The following is a 17,146-nucleotide window of genomic DNA, read 5'->3' as shown; positions in this document are numbered from 1 at the left end:
GCAGATTTTCCCTAAAGAAGTAAATGTCATATGAAGTAAAATGCCAAATTAATTACAACCATTTCATGAATTCATTGAAGCTTAGACTCGTCCAAGAACGGTTACTATACATTCATTCCTAATCATACATGTGAGACAAATCAATTATTATATTTCAATTGATTATTAGTCATACTATGTTGACTAATAATCACTTGAACATGTTAATTATTTGTTTCACTTACGATTAGTAATGTGAGTATTTCAACCATTCTTGGATTGTCCAATGTGGACAGTTCAGGAAGTTGTATTTACATTGTTGTCATCGTTCACGCTTTGTCAATTGTCATTATATATTTCGAGCACGTCTCTACTTGTGTTCTTTAGGTGCATAGTGGGGTATTGTGACAATTTGTTAGTGATGGAAGACTAGCCAAATTTTCACTTCCGCCATATCATGTACTCGGAGAGCCATGGGGAGATGCTGCTGAAATTTATAACGACTACGATGAAGGAATTTGAGCGATTGATCGCGATGTAAATGCAACATTCCTGAATGGGATAGGATCCATACCCTTCAGAGTATGATGGTTGATTATAGGATTAACGATGCATGCATGATAAACAGTATAAGAATATAATGAACACCATTTACTTGAACATATTATAGGGTAATTAATAAACATGGATAAGAGTTGGATGAACGCTCGGGTAGGTTTTTGCCAGAATACGTGAAAGGGGTACATGATTTCATAGAGTTCGCGCATTCTCGTGCAGACAGAGCCAGTAGAATAAAGTGTCCTTACAAGAAATGCCATAACATTCAAACACATTAATCTGGTCCATTCACATTTGTTAGACTTTGGAATGGAGAAAAGGTACACAAGATGGGTGTTTCACGGTGAAGATTACGCAGTTCAGACCGATAATTTTAATGACGCTGAAGATGAGGGGGTGAATATAGTAGGTGGTGATACATATTCTGAAGGGTTAATCGAAATGTCAGGTGAATTGCAAGAAGGGATTACAGTGGACACGAGTGATGTCAGTGTGTCGCGTACTGGTGATGAAACTACTTCAGTGGGTACCATACTTTGCGATCCTAGTACGCTGAATCGACTCGGTAAACCATATGCTAATCTTATGAGGGATGCAAGGGTGCCCTTATATCCAAACTGTAAAAAATTCTCAAAATTTGTGTTTCTAATAAAGTTGCTTCATGTAAGGACAATGCATGGGTTATCTCAAAGCGCATTCAACATGCATTTAAGCCTCATTAAGGCAGCACTGCCGGAGGGTGAAACACTTCCCTAGTCTTTTTATGAGGCGAAGACATACATGCGTGAATTGGGTCTCAGTTACACTCTAATACATGCATGTAGGTATGATTGTGCACTCTTTTATGGTAAACATGAAAATACAAACGGTGCCCAGAATGTGGTGAATCGAGGTATAGAACTAATCAAAAGAAGGGTAAAAAGATTCCCAAAAGAGTTTTGCAATATTTTCCATTAATCCTGCGGCTGCAACGATTGTATGTGTGCAAAAAGACTACTACAATATGAGATAGCATCAAGAGAAACGTCTTCAAGATGAAGACACCCTTAGCCATCCAGCGGACTCCGAAGCTTAGGTCAAATTTGATAAAATCAATCTGTGGTTTGCTAGTGATCCTTGCAACATTAGACTTGGACTTACTTTAGATGGGTTCAATCCTTTCGGTAACATGACCAACTCATATAGCATGTGGCCAGTTATGATAATGCCATACAATATGCCGCCATGGCGATGTATGAAAGAACCTTTCATTTATATGTCTCTACTGATTCCCGGACTGAGAGCACCTGGTAATGATATTGATGTTTACCTGCGTTCATTAATTGACGAGTTGAAAGAATTATGGGAAAAAAGAGTTGAGACATTCAATGTGCAAACCAGGACAATATTTCGGATGCATGCTACAGTCTTGTGGACAATTAATGATTTCCCCGCATATGACAATCTGTCAGGTTGGAGCACAAAATGTTACTTAGCATGCCCAGTATGTAATAAGGATGTTGGGTCCTTATCCTTGAAGCATGGACGCAAGTTATGTTTTAAAATTTACAGACCGTGTGCTGCCGAATTTGTGTTAAAATTTGACCAAACAAAAAGAAAAGATAGGCTTAGTCGTTTAATGTTAAAATATTTTTGAAAGGAAGAGTGAATCTTAGGAATAATAATAAATAAGGCAACGTAGACTTAGTTAATTTAGAATAGACATTCATTAGATATTGCAATCCATATTGGTGGTTCACAAAAGCATTAGATAAATAGCTCCCTGTCCAATTCCTCCACGTAACACCTGACCTCTTCCTCAAAGGCACTCTATCCAAGAACTCACAACTAGCTCAATCACACGCCTTCTCAAAATCAGAAAATCTAATTTGAACACAATGCCCTTTTTCTTTGTACAACGAACATCCTACCACTTAAATGTCTACTAAAAATAACATACACAATCTGCCTCTCTCCAACAAAAAACACTTTGTGCAAAAGAAATAATATTACTAAGGAGGAGGTTAGACTTCACGTTCAGAGTCCAATACTCCAAAAATCTGGCATCACATTTTTTAACTCATCAAAAATGTCCTCGACATCATTTGGGAACACAAATTGCATCTTACACTCCTTTTGAAGAGGGATGTAACCCAGCCCACTTTCATTTTTTTAGCAAAACCCTTCTTATTTAGGAGCAGGTGAACAACCATTTTCTCACCATCCTTAATAAAATGAATAAGTGTTCTAGATACCATCATGGATTGTGCCTCTATCATATTGCCAAGGTCACTCAAGAAGAATATGACATGCATCCATAGGAGCCACAACATAATAAACAGATTTCATGAAGGAACCGGTTGAGAAATTGACAAGGCATCTCAAAGAGACAATTGCCTCATTTCCTTTGTTGAACCATAGAATGTGGTATGGCTATTGATGTCTTTTTTTTTTTTTTTTCAATCCCAGCTTGTCTACCTTCTCTTGACAAACCATGTTCTCACTGCTCTCACTATCAATTATCAAGTTGCAAAGCTTTCCACCTGCTGTGCCTCTAGTTCAAATGATATTTTTATGTTGCCACGTGTCGCTACTGGCTAGAGGAGAAAGTAATGACCTTCAAATGACTAAAGACTCACCAAGGACATCACCCTCAATCTCTTATTTTGCCACATCATTTTCAGCTTGTAGTTTCTGTTTTTGGTCCTCAAGAATTTTATTTTTTTTCTTCATAGGCAGCCTCTTGATCCTCAGCAAGGCTAACTCTGCCTTAAGCCTTCTTTGGACACTCATTGGACTCGTGGCCAATATCGAAGCATCTGTAGCATTTCAGGTTTACTTGGGGCTATTTTACCACTATTATCGCTGGTTGGTTGGTTAGCACGCAGAAGGGCTGTTGTCCTAGTTGGTGCACCACTGTTTTGTTCTTCAAAATGGAACAATGGTCTCATCAACATATAGGTGAACAAGTTTTGTCCTCTGAGGTAGGGCATGATTTGTGCCTTCCATAGAGGATAACTTTCATGGTTTAATTTGACAGCAATGAAGTTTGTGGGGGAGGAAAGAGAGACATTAGAGTTTGTGGTGAGGGAATAATTTGTTCAGGATTTTTAGCCATGGGAGAAAAGTTTTATGAGCTTTGGACTGAAAGACCTGGAATGATGGACTATCCTAGCTAGCTTTGATACCATGACAAAAACAGAGAAAATAAAATAACATTAAGAAGAATTGTATCATTCTCATATATGTAATATTTGATACAGACATGGTATTTATATACATCAAGAAGGAATATTTTGTAGCATAACTCATTTGAGGTTTGATCATGTGTGGCACCCTTATTGCTAAGAAAGTGTAATAGAATTGAACTCATTCCATTTTAAAAATCCAATATGGTTACTTGGCATGAATAGAAGTGAAAGTGAATCTAATATTTTCTTATTTTAATCAATTGTTCGTATTTAAATGAAAAATTATAAACAAAGGGCAATAACAGTATTTCTTTCAAAATGCTTATAAATTCTCACCAAATCTAACAACCACTTTTTGTACAAAATGTCTTTTTATTTTTATTTTTAGAATTGTGAATCTGGTCAATCCTATTTCTTTGTATATTTTTTTCCAAGCATAATATTTAAACTAAAAATAAAAGTACAAAAATGTGATTTACAAATCCCTCTACTAGGCACTGCCTCTATGCATTTCTAAAAGAATCAATTTAGAATTTTTTCTTAAAACATATAATAATCTAGTTTACAATGAGTTGAAGAAGGATACATATTTGAGGCAAACAAGTGATTCAAGTAAAGGATCAGAGCAAAACAAACAGTAATTATTAATTAGTTCAGCTGTTCAAAATTTTATTTATTTAGCATTATTAATCAAAAATTGTACTGATGTTGCCTAAAATAAAATAAATAAGGCCCATCTCTTTAGGGAGAGATCCATTAATTATTAAAGAGATGGAAGGGCAAACACAAATATGTGGGTCTCCCCATCCCAATAATCGCAGTGATGTGATTTACTTTTTATGCCTATATATGTGGTAGGTAGTGATTTATTTTCAAAAACCGTATACTAATTTTTTTAACTTTCTTATTTTGTAGGGTTTGCAACTGTGACAACATTAGGACGATGTCATGCAGCTTGAATGCAGCTTTCCACTTTTCTTTTTTATCTAAACAAATGAAATGTATTTAAATTTGAATTTTTATAATATATTTGTATTTAAATTTGAATTTGTATAATATATTTGTATTTGAATTTGAATTTTTATAATAAATGTATTTAAATTTGAATTAGAATTTTGAATAAAGTAAGAATTTTATTGCAATTATGGTTTAATGTAAATGTAGTTTAATTACAGATTTTTACAAGAATTAATCATTGGAAAAAAAATTAACATCACTATTAATTGTGCAATTTAAGTATTAGATGTGATTTCAAAATTGTCACTAATACACTTTAGTGACGGTTAAAAACCGTCACCAAATCCAAAGTGACGGTTCTACAGAGCAATAGTGACGGTTCTAAAATCGTCACTACTAATAGACCAATAGTGACGGTTTTAAAAATCGTCACTAATAATAAAGCAATAGTGACGATTTTGAAATCGTCACTAATAATAGAGAAATAGTGACGAGTTCAAAATCGTCACTAATAATAGAGCAATAGCGACGATTTTGGAATCGTCACTATTAATGAGTAATTGTGACGGTTTCAGAATCGTCACTAATAATTGAGCAACAATGACGAACTTAACACCATCACTAATAATGGATAATTAGTGACAGTTTTACAACCGTCACTAATAAGAGAGTAATGGTGACGATTTTGAAACCGTCACTAATACTATGGCTTTAGTGACGATTTTTGTCGATCTGGTGTAGAATCTATAGTGACGGGCCTAGGTCTTTAGTGACGATTTTATTCCATCACTAATACTCCATTATTAGTGACGGTTTTAATCCGTCACTAATACTCTTTTATTAGTGATGGTTTGAAAAATTCGTCACTAATAAGTATTAGTAATGGTAGGTATGGTGACAAATTAAAAACCGTCACTAATAACCTTATTTTTTGTAGTGAGTATTAAAACTTGATATACATTGTTAGCTTACAACCTAACTGCTTAAGCTTTTAGATAAAGTGGTAATCTAACACATCTTTTTAATACATATATTTAACACTTATATTGCATGCTATGTAGCTAGACTTTCAATCCTTTCAATCCTATTTGACTTTTATTTTGTCAATTTTTGAAAATTATCAAGTGTTATCTCTTCTTTAAGCAGATATTCATTGTTATATGACAGAAAAATTTAAGATTATATCACTGTATCCATGTCCTTCATTTTTCCTCTAATAACTTTTATTGTCCTTTTTTAAAGTTTCCATGAAGATATTTCATTGATATCCCTTTTATAATTATTATCCATATCTTTCCAAAATTGCCTCTTAAGTTTTTTGATTTAAGCATCATAAGCACTAATGACATTTATTATCTCGTACCCCAAATTTATCACAGTTTTTAGGGCAAACAATGCGATCTCTCCTGAGGTTTGGCAAAAATGTTGACCTCCCTCGAGGTTTTCACATAAACATTTTTTGAGGTTTGGCAAAAAGGCATGGACCTCTTTTGGGGCCTATGTAAATTCCATAGAGTGCCCTTGACATTTGATTTTTGGGATACTTATGCCCCCTCCCCATTGCATTTCTTTTTGCCAGATAAAATGGGAGGTGCATGCCTTTTTGTCAAACCTCAAAAGAGATTTTTGTTGAATTTTTGGAACCTTAGGGGACATCACATCTTTTTGTGATTCTATCTTGTATATTTTTAACATTATGCCTAACCCAATTTTGACTAATATATTGAAGTTTCTAGGTCTCTATTTCGCCAAGATTTTCCCTATCCACTTCGTTTCTTGAAAGAAAATTGTATTAATTTTTCTTTTAATCATTGTGTGAAACTACTTAAATGCTTTTACTGCAGGTTCCCTATGTTCAATGTTCCTAATCTAACCCTCTTGAACTAGCTTCTTTACTTGCCCATGTCCAAGAAATTATAGAAGTCTGAAAAATGTCAAATGAAGTTAGGGTTAAGCTATCATTTGATGAATATGTATAAACATAACTGACATATATAGATACAGTAGACTGTTGTTAAGTATATTATATGTTCACACCAAAACCGAAAAAGTTAATACAAAGTTGGTGCAAAATAAACAAGAATTTATTTTTAGGCTTAGATTTTTAAAATTATTTTATATGTTTGATGTGGATTAGATGGACTTTGCTATGAATTTTGATGTGTGTAGAATGAAGTTTCAAGCTTATGCATGGAATTTAAACTAAGAGCAATGTTTTGCACTTTTGTATCAGCATATCTTTGGATGACTGCTTAATTCTTTGAAGAGATGTTTGTAGTGATATACACATATATGCGTGTGCATATGTGTATATATTTCATTATTTCCTTAAATTAAAACTTTTAGAATTTTTAGTACTATAGTCAAAACATTTTTATTTGTAAAATTGGGAGTTTTTCGTTTAGTACCTTACTATTTTAAGAAGATATCCTATCATGTAGGATACAAATCCATGTTATTATATATAATATATTGCTAAAGTAGGTCCATATGAGAGTATTTTTGTGTATAAAAAATTTGAAAGGATAATGTTGTTCGATGTAATTATGTAGTTAGGGTTGACCCCTACAAGTATTTTTGTATAAACATATTTTAAAAAATATATATACTTTTTGTCAAGTATGAACAAAATTAAGAAGTTAGAATATTTTGTCAAACACAATGTTTCATGCCCTTAACGGATATGTACTTGTTGTATATATAGGAAAGATGCACTCTTCGTCTTCCTTATGAAAAGGCTGCACCTATGCCCCAATTGCTCTTCATGTCTTTTAACAACCATAGTTGTCAAATCAAGATTTGAATCGTGAATCGAAATTCTAGTTTTGGGAATCGAGAATCGTAGTATGAATTTTCAAAATCAATTCTAAACGACATGCATATATTGATATACAAATAACAAGAAAATTAGTAAAATAAAATTAAGTTTTGACAACGAAATATCATATTTCATTTGTGTTCTTTCCCTAAACAAATGAAAAGAGAATAAGTTAGGAAATATTAATAAAAAGTAAATTTTATGTTGTTTAAAGGAAGGAATCAAGAAAGAAGAATAAAAGCCTGGACTTTGGTGTCTATTGACAATTAAAAAATAATAATATTTCATGCATATTCTTTCTCGTATTTAAAAAAAAAAAAATTAACCTAAAAATGATAATAATTGAACATACTACAAAAATCAACTTTTGAACCTTAATAACACAATGAAACAAGAGTACCACCTTAGCTCTGGTGAGTGTTCTGTTGCTTCTTCTTAATGGCAGGACACTATACTCCTAGAATGAAGAAGATTTTGTGAAGACAACATCAGACCTAAAGTTCTATTTTCTCCTCTTTTCTAGCACAAAACTGATATAGACAAGGAACGGAAGGTGATTATGTAAAAATAAAAGCAATAAAAAAAAGAAAGAAATTTTGTTTTTGGGGTTTCAAACTAGTAGGGTTTGTCTGGATATGATAGGTCCAGAATTGTATAAATCAATAGATTTGGATTGAATCATTAGATTCACAACGGTGAATCAATAGATTCTCAATGATTCAGTTGTTTCTAGATTCTCCAACAAGATTCAAATTGATTTGGTGTAGAAGTGATACGAATCATATGAATCAAATTGCGAATCGTAAGATTCTAACAACTATGCCTCAAGGGCATCCTGCATTTTTTGACAATATTGCTTTTGAACTTTTGAAATTCATGATTAAGAAGCATGTTTTTCTTGTATTTGATCTAGTCTCTTCTCTGCATGTCATTATTATGGCATGATATCCCTTATGATTTAAATGCTAACCTTCGTTTCAGAGGAGTGATAGTTTTTAAAGAATGGAGTATGTGTTGCAGAAGAGAATCATAGTACGTGTCATATAACTTGTAACTTTGTAAGAACAGAATCATTCTTATATGGCGCCTCATAAATTAAGGGAAGTGTAGCTTTTGCTAGAACATGATGACATGACTAGACTGAATGTAATTAAATATTTTATATTTACTTGTGTTAAATTGGATCATATTTTACAGTCCTTTTTCTTCCTTGCATTGGACTGCATCCTCAGATGTGGCTTGGGAAAGATTATTTTCATCAATTTGGAAATGTCATGCATTGTTTTATCCTTCTGTTTAATTCATCTGTTTCTTTTGCCCTTGTTTCTCATAGGGCACTGCTATTCCTGTTGTTTTGGTTGACACCAGTGGGAGATGTACCAAGAATGAAAGTGAAGAGAAGGTTGACCTTTTGCCTCTTAACATTCATTTGTTGTCATTGCTTTCATGCTTATTTAGCTGTAAATTTTTATTCTGTGCTGAACTTTTCTAAAGTTTGAATGATTAAGATTGGTTTCTGTTTGTGGTGGTAGATAATTCCAAATGAGATTGCTTGGATTCCCAATTTAGTTGAAACAATCACGCATGTTGTATCTAATGGGAGCAAGGTCATTTTGGTCGACAAGAAGTTGATTGAAGGGACGAACCCAGATGCGAGAGGGAAGATCTTGATTCCTTTTATTTTAGCATTCCAAGTAAGTGTCTAGCATGCAGGATTGCTGGGGTTGTTTTCTTCACATTTCATGCAGGGACTGATTTATATCCTCTTGTTTCCTTTTTGGCAGTATTTCTTTGTGATAAAGCAGATACAACGAGCGATCAAAGACGATATTGCAAGTGAGAGTAAACCATCCTGGGAGCTGCGGGATATGGGTTCGGCTAGCCGCAAGTTCTGATTTGGCAATGAATCTTCATCGTTGTGAAATAGTCTGAATGTTCATTGTGGTTTTGGTTTGCTGATCACACCTGTTTATTTTCTGGTCTTTTTGTTTGAGGTAGGACATTGATGTTGTAGTCTGCAGTAGCTATAACCTGCGGCAGATGGATTTCCCCGTGTTTTGAGAGGACTGATTTTGCTGTAATAGTTCTTGTTATGTGCTTCCATTTTTGCTACCGACATCTCAACTTCACTTCCTCATTTGTGTCTCAGCTTATGTGCAGTTCATTATCTGTAGATTTTTGTAGTTCTCTGGCTTTACATTTTCTTTTAAGCATCATAAAATTTCAGCCTCTCCAGAAGCTAGGGATTGGTCTTAAAAAAAATAAGTATTTATCATGGAAAGTACTTGAATTAAGTATTCACTTTAATAATGAAAAATAATCTTAAAATAAATATTTTTGTCAATATATAGTATTTGATTTACACTCAATTGAATACTTATTTAAATTTTTTATTTTTTTTAAAAATAATTAATTTAAAAATGTATTTTTGTGTGGAAAGGTAATTTATTTTAAAAAGTATCTATAAGTATTTTATGAATATTTTTTAGATAATTATTATTCTTTAAAAAAGAATTTTTTATTATTGAAAAGTGTTGGGCCTTGTTATTTGAATATTGCAAAGTCTCTTACTTCATAATTGGTTAGATTTTGTTGGATTTTTGCCAGACACGATGACATGGCATTAGGGTCTTCCATAGAATTTAGAAATATTAAGAGTAAGGGAAAGAAAAATTAAGGAATAAATTTATTTATTATTTTAAATTCAGTTATCGAAAATACAAAATTTTAATGTGAAGTGTAAAATTTTAATGTTAGGGTCTTCCATAACATTTATAAATTTATTTATTATTTAAATTTTAATGATATTTTTGGCTATGCCACTTTACTGCCTTAGTTTTCAAAAAGTATTACAAATTATTCTCATATTTAACTTTATTGATAAAATAAATTTTTCATTAGTTGATCGTTAGTTAATCGTTAAGTGTAGTGAAAAATAAATTTTTTAGCTTTAAATAAAATGATATTTTTACTTTTTTATTGAATTTTAATAAGATAAATTAAAAAATGACTTTAATTTTATAAATTAAGTTGAAAAAATTAATTAGTTAAGTACAATATATTTTGAAATTGAATTTATAAGTGTATTCAACTCCTAATAATTTATAAGTGAAATTATTATTATTTTTTAAAATTTAAAATCTATGAAAATTAAATAAATAATGCTAATAATTCAAAAAAAGTAGTTTGATAATTTTGTTGTTCAACTCCAAAATATTTGTTATATTGTTTTTATGCAAATTAAATAACTAAATATACCTTTAAAAAATAAAATAAAACTTAAAAATTGACTCTAATTTTCCAATTGGTCAAATTGCGGTTTTTTTTTTTTTTTAGGTTTGATTGAATACTATATTTAGTTACTTAACAATTTAAAATAAAATTACAAAAAATCTGTGAAAATTATATCGAACAAAAAGGTCAACCAATTAGTATAAAATTGAGTTTTTTTTTTTTTTTTCAAAACATAAATATTTAACATTTATATTTTAAACACAAAAGAATTAATATTCACTTTTATAAATTTACTTTATAAAGTATGAATTTTGAACTTTTAGTTTAGTTCTTTTAACCCTATGTTTGATAGGTTACTTGTATTTAAAAATATTGAATTACGTTTTATTATTATTATTATTATTTTGTTATGTGTTTAATCATTGAATTTTTATAAATGTTACATCTAAAAAACATTTTCTAGCAATATAATTACTCTGTATTTGTATGATTTGTTATTAATTTTTATTTTGTTCATATATATATATATATATATATATATATGTTAAAATTGAATTAATAATATAATTCTTTTTTGTTATGCTCATGTCAATTAATTGATCTAAAATGATTGAACTAATTGGATCAATCAATTTGAGAATTTAGTCTTCAATTAGCTTAGTCAATTTCCAAGATATTACGTTGATTACTTTTGTCAACTTAATTTATTAAATTAATACTGTTTCAAAATATTAGTTTGTTGTGGTAAAATTTACTTTTTTTTTTTTTGATATATATAGCTAATGGTTGACTAACAGTTAATTAGCGAAAGGTTTATTTTGTTAATAAAATTAAAATTTAAGGGTTTTTTGATAGTTTTTGAAAATATAGGAGTAAAGTGTTATATTCCAAAAATTCAAGAAGTATTACTAAATTTTACTCTATAGTAAATCAACAAATATAGATCTTATATATTTTTCCATTTACCTTCATATATTTTCTAAATTTTAAATATGTTAGAATATACTTTTATAAATGATTGTTACCCACATGATCAATACCATTGTGTAATGGTCTTGTGTAATGGTCTTGGAGCCAACTCTGATGAGGAATTATCCATTTAGGCCTACCGGCCTCATGAGTTTGTCTTATAAAAGAGGCCTCACTTATTTGGAACTCGAATGCTCCTTATAATCCTAAGATCCCCTTAATACACATTCGATGTAAGACCGTGACAGGTTCTCCCGTCCAATATTTGACATCCTCGTCGGCATGATTTCCCTAATATACATCCAGTGTGAGACCATGATAGACTTTTTCGTTCGATTTCTGATGTCCTCATCATTATGATCTTCCAAGCACACATTTGATGTGAGACTGCGATAAGCTTTCTCATTTGATCTTTGATGTCTTAGTCAAAAGCATATGCTTTTGTACATATAGGATCCATTCACATGATAGTACCCCTAGGGCATATCCACTCATATGATAATACCCCCCGGGTAGCTCTGATACCAAATGTAATGGTCTTAGGCTTAACTTTGGCGAGGTATTGTCCACTTAGGCCCACGGGTCTCATGGGTTTCTCCTATAAAAGACGTTTCACTTAGTTGGAACCCAAACTCTCTCTATAACCCAAAGATCTCTCTAGTACACATCTGATATGAGACCGTAACACATTGCAACTCAAACAATGATAAATAAAAACAAAATTTCACTAATTAATAATGAATAAAATTAAGCTTAGAAATTACTTATTTATATAATAAATTGTTTGCCTAACATAACTTTCAGATCTCATTTTGATGATAACAAATAAAGGTAAATTTAACATGTTATGGTTAAGTGATGATATTTCAGGAAACCTAGTATATGAATTTCAAAAGTTCAAGGTTTATAAGCTCAAGATCACAAGTGTCCCAAAGGCAAGTGATCAAAACGAAGCTCAAGAAGCCAAAGATAGACAAATCATATGGAAGCTTAAAAGATATTGAAGCTCAAGACAAAATGGACTCAAAGCAAAGAGATACATGAAGACTTCAAGATTTGAAAATTTTTAAGTCTTTAGGAAGTCTTGTGTAAGTACTTCATTTAAATATAAAAATGAATGCTTTGACGCTTATTAGGATTTATTATGGACTTAGAGACCTTATTTTGAAAATCTTGAAAAATACTCTTTAAAAGTATCAAAACAAGTTGGCTAAAGTTTTTGGAAACAAACTTGAAAAACAGTGTTTTTAATTGTTCAAACAACTGACCCTTGTTTGGTAAGGTGACTGACAATTTTACTAAATTAAAATTGGAAGATAGAGAAGGATCAGGTGACTGACTCCTATGACCTCAAGTGACTGACCCCGTTTTTGACCTTGAAAATACGCCGATTTTCAAAGGTCAGGCGACTTGTGATGCCTTGATTTTTTTGCCATTTTTTTTCAATAATAAACAATAATAATCATCACTCATAGATCCATATCAAATATCTCTGATATTATATATCATCAAGACCCGACCCGAAGTGGGGTACCAAGTAATCAATCCATCATATATATATATACATACCTAACATCGGAAGCCAATATATATACCATCCTAAATACAAATACCAAAGTACTATGCATCCACATATACATCCCCCAAAAAAAATTCAAAACGTACTCTAGGGGATCATACAAAATACATCCCTAGCTTAAAAACACTTACCATATATACTAGGGAATCAGCTCCCCTCTATTATTTGAACTTTATAAAGTATGAAATTTGAACTTTTAGTTTAGTTTTTTAGATCATATGTTTGATAGGTTACTTGTATTTAAAAATATTGAATTATGTTTTATTATTATTTTTTTGTTATGTGTTTAATCATTAAATTTTTATTAAAGTTACATCTAAGAAACATTTTCTAGCAATATAATTACTTTGTATTTTTATGATTTGTTAGTAATTTTTATTTTGTTCATATATATATATATATGTATATATATTTTTTAAAAATTAAATTAATTATATAATTCTTGTTTGGTTATGTTGATGTCAATTAATTGATCTAAAATGATTGAACTGGTTGGATTAGTCAATTTGAGAATTCAACCTACGATTAGCTTAGTCAATTTCAAAGATATTAGGCTGACTAATTTTCCAAATTTAATTTATTAAATTAATATTGTTTCAAAATATTAGTTTGTTGTGGTAAAATTAAATTTTTTTATACATAACTAATGGTTGACTAACAGTGAATTAGCGAAAGGTTTATTTTGTCAATAAAATTATTATTTAAGAGGGTTTTGATAATTTTCGAAATTCAGGAGTTGAGTGTTATATTCCAAAAGTTCAAAAGGTATTCCTAAATTTTACTCTATAGTAAATCAACAACAGGAGTGGGATTTGGCTATTGGACATGTCCTTCAACAATTTTTCAAAAGAATTGCTCACAGCTTGCACCCAGATGGAGCATTTGGATATGTCTCACAATATATTTCAAGGTCATATATTTTCAAAACACTTCAATATGAGCAGATTAATGCTTCTGTGTCTAGACCACAACTACTTCTCTAGAACTCTTTGCAATTTTACCAAATTGAAAATTTTAAGGGTTTTAGATATTAGCAACAATTACATGTCTGGTCAGATTCCTCATTGGATGGGCAATGCGTTCTTTTTGGACATACTCATCATGCGGAATACTCTATTCAGTGGTGTATTTTCATGTAAAAATTATTCCTTGTAAAAATGATCTTTCTAGAACTTTACCTTCATGTTCAAAGGTTCAACGTTTGCGATACTTGCATTTAGAAGGGAATAAATTTGGAGGATCAGTACAGAAGCTTTTTTGAATTTTTCAAAAATATTGTCACTCAACATTAGGTATAACAATTTATTTGGAAATATTCCAAGTGTGATTGGATTGCTTTCCAGATTAAAAGTCCTTTTGTTGAGTGGAAACCATTTGAGTGGATTAATGCCAAATGAGTTGTGTCAATTAAATGAGATAAGCATAATGGATCTCTCAATAACTCTCTTTCTGGGTCAATACCCTAGTGCTTCAGCAGATGTGTGTAGACTATCATGTGCTCAACAAGGTGGTAATATGCCACAAGTATCCTATTCCATTGATTGCCGATCTGTTGGATTAGTTGAGTGATGCCAAGTACTTCACTAAACTTGACTTGAGTTTAGGCTACTATCAAGTGAGAATTGTTGATAGGGATGAGTCGAAGACAAATTGTGTGACACGATTTGGGGCATGTGAGTTCTTGGTGATGCCATTCGGGTTTACGAGTGCGTCTGCGACATTTTGTACCTTGATGAACTAGATATTTCGTGAGTACCTCAACAAGATTTTCGTGGTGTACCTAGATGATTTTTTTTTTTGTTTATTTGTAGGAACACAACGAGCATCTATGAAAGGTGTTCGACGAGGTAAAGGGAAATAATCTGTATGTGAAGAAAGAGAAGTACTTTTTTGCCTAGCGGAGCATCAAATTCCTTGATCATATGATTGAGCAAGGTTATATCAGGATGTATATGGATAAGGTAAGGTCCATTCAAGAGTGGAAGGTCCCAATTCCTTACTTGGCCATGCCAGCTATTACAAGATGTTCATAGAGGGGTACTCATGGAGAATTGCTCTTATGATAGAACTACTGAAGAAGGGCCAGGGTGTGGAATTGAATAGAGAAGTGCTAGGGAGCCTTTGACGACTTAAAGGATGCCATGATAGGAAATCCGGTTCTTACTCTTCCAAATGTTATGAAACCCTTCGAGATGCAAACAGATGCATTAGACTTCGCCCTTGGAGGAATCTTGTTACATGAGAGACCACTGTTGCATACGAGACTCGTAAGCTTAGTGAAGCAGAGTGGAAGTACACTACACAAGAGAAGGAGATGCTTGTGGTGATACATTGCCTTTATGCGTGGTGACATTACTTACTTAGGTCAAGGTTTTTGGTGAAAACATATAACTCAGGTGTTAGCCATTTCATCACATAGCCAAAGTTGACAGCCAAGCAAGGCCAATGGCAGGAATTCTTGGCAAAATTTGATTTATCATTTGAGCACAAGGCAGGGCACATGAACCTAGTTGCTGATGCAATAAGTAGGAAGGCCGAGCTGGCGGCCTTACAGATGGTTACACACTTGACTGTGAGTACTATTACCACGATGATGCAAGAGCACACAAAATAGAACTTAGCCAAAGAACTTATGAAGTTGGCCAAAGAGGGGAAAACATGTCAGTTCTAGATGGAAGACGGATTGTTGATGACCCATGGTAGCCGAATTTTTTTACAACGAGCTGGAGATTTGAGGAAGACACTGTCAAGAGAGTGTCATGATACCATGTGGGTCGGACATCCAGGATGGAAGCACATTTTGGCCTTATTTAAGCAGAGGTATTATTGGTTGCACATGCATGATGATGTAGTTGATTATACCTGAACTTGTCTTACCTGCCAACAAGACAAAGTGGAGCGAAAAATGATTGTAGGGCTACTAAAACCTTTACTAGTACTATCCCAACCATGGGAAAGTGTCTCACTGTACTTCATCACCAACATGCCCATAACGGGAGATGCAATGTCTATACTCATGGTTATAGACATGTTTTCGAAGTACGATATGTTTATACCCACACCAAAGTACTATTTCGAAGAGGAGACAACACAGTTATTATTGTGAAGTATTGGGGTGTTCCCCAAGATTTTGTTAGTGACCGAGAGTTAAGATTCACCGGCAACTTTTGTACATAACTTTTTAGAGTCCTCGGTTCACAGCTTGACATCTCTTCAAGTGACTATCCATAGATAGATGGGTAGACGGAGAGATTCTACAGGCTACTATAAGAGTACTTGCACCATTTCGTCAATGCCAACCAAAAGAATTGGGTGCAACTAATTAATGTGGCTTAGTTATGTTCCAACACCCAAAGAAGCTATTGAATTTGGTGCAATCCCAAGAGGGGATTTGAATTGAAGATTTAAAAATTCTTCCTAGGTTAAACTAATCCAACAAAAGTATTACACAACCTAGGGGTATCTCCAGTATCTCCCTACCAAAAACAATAACGTGTCAACTAGAAATGCAATGTATTCAGTAAGGAAATTAAACCAAGAAAAAAACAGAATATAAAGTAAGGAAAGTAAAAGTGACACCAAATTTGTTATCGGGGTTCGAAAAATGTGCCTACGTCCCCGCCTCAGCTCGCAAGCCTGAGGATTACCACTCTTGCTCACTTATCGGGTGGAGCGACACCATTTACAACACCAGGTCAAATTGCCAGGGCTGACCACAACCTTTACAACTGATCCTTATAGGTTAGATCAACACCCCATCGGGTCACGCTTGGAATCCAACCAATGAATATGAAATTTGCATACAATTTAAATGCTTCTAACACAAACAAGTATGTACCACAATATAGCCCAAATGAATATACACTCACAAATGATAAGGAT

The 17,146-nt window shown here is 32.5% G+C and overlaps 1 protein-coding gene across 1 annotated transcript; it reads left to right on the top strand.

Annotated features, from left to right (window-relative positions):
* The first annotated feature begins 978 nt into the window (after nucleotides 1-978).
* LOC131158520 (translocase of chloroplast 34, chloroplastic-like) lies at nucleotides 979-9,630 on the top strand. The gene is made up of 4 exons (XM_058113390.1): nucleotides 979-1,137; nucleotides 8,816-8,884; nucleotides 9,015-9,176; nucleotides 9,267-9,630. The coding sequence occupies exons 1-4, from the start codon at nucleotides 979-981 to the stop codon at nucleotides 9,375-9,377; spliced, it is 501 nt and encodes a 166-aa protein (XP_057969373.1). The 3' UTR covers nucleotides 9,378-9,630.
* Nucleotides 9,631-17,146: the final 7,516 nt, after the last annotated feature.

Source organism: Malania oleifera, chromosome 6 (genome assembly GCF_029873635.1).
Source record: "Malania oleifera isolate guangnan ecotype guangnan chromosome 6, ASM2987363v1, whole genome shotgun sequence".
NCBI lineage: Eukaryota > Viridiplantae > Streptophyta > Magnoliopsida > Santalales > Ximeniaceae > Malania > Malania oleifera.
The sequence above is the reverse complement of the archived record's forward strand: the minus strand, read 5'-3'. Positions and strand labels throughout refer to the sequence as shown.

Coding starts and splice junctions, on each gene's coding strand:
- LOC131158520 (XM_058113390.1), top strand. CDS start 979: ATGTCAGGTGAATTGCAAGAAGGGATTACAGTGGACACGAGTGATGTC. Junction 1,138..8,815: donor ATCTTATGAGGGATGCAAGG/GTGCCCTTATAT, acceptor TGTTTCTCATAG/GGCACTGCTATTCCTGTTGT. Junction 9,177..9,266: donor CTTTTATTTTAGCATTCCAA/GTAAGTGTCTAG, acceptor CCTTTTTGGCAG/TATTTCTTTGTGATAAAGCA.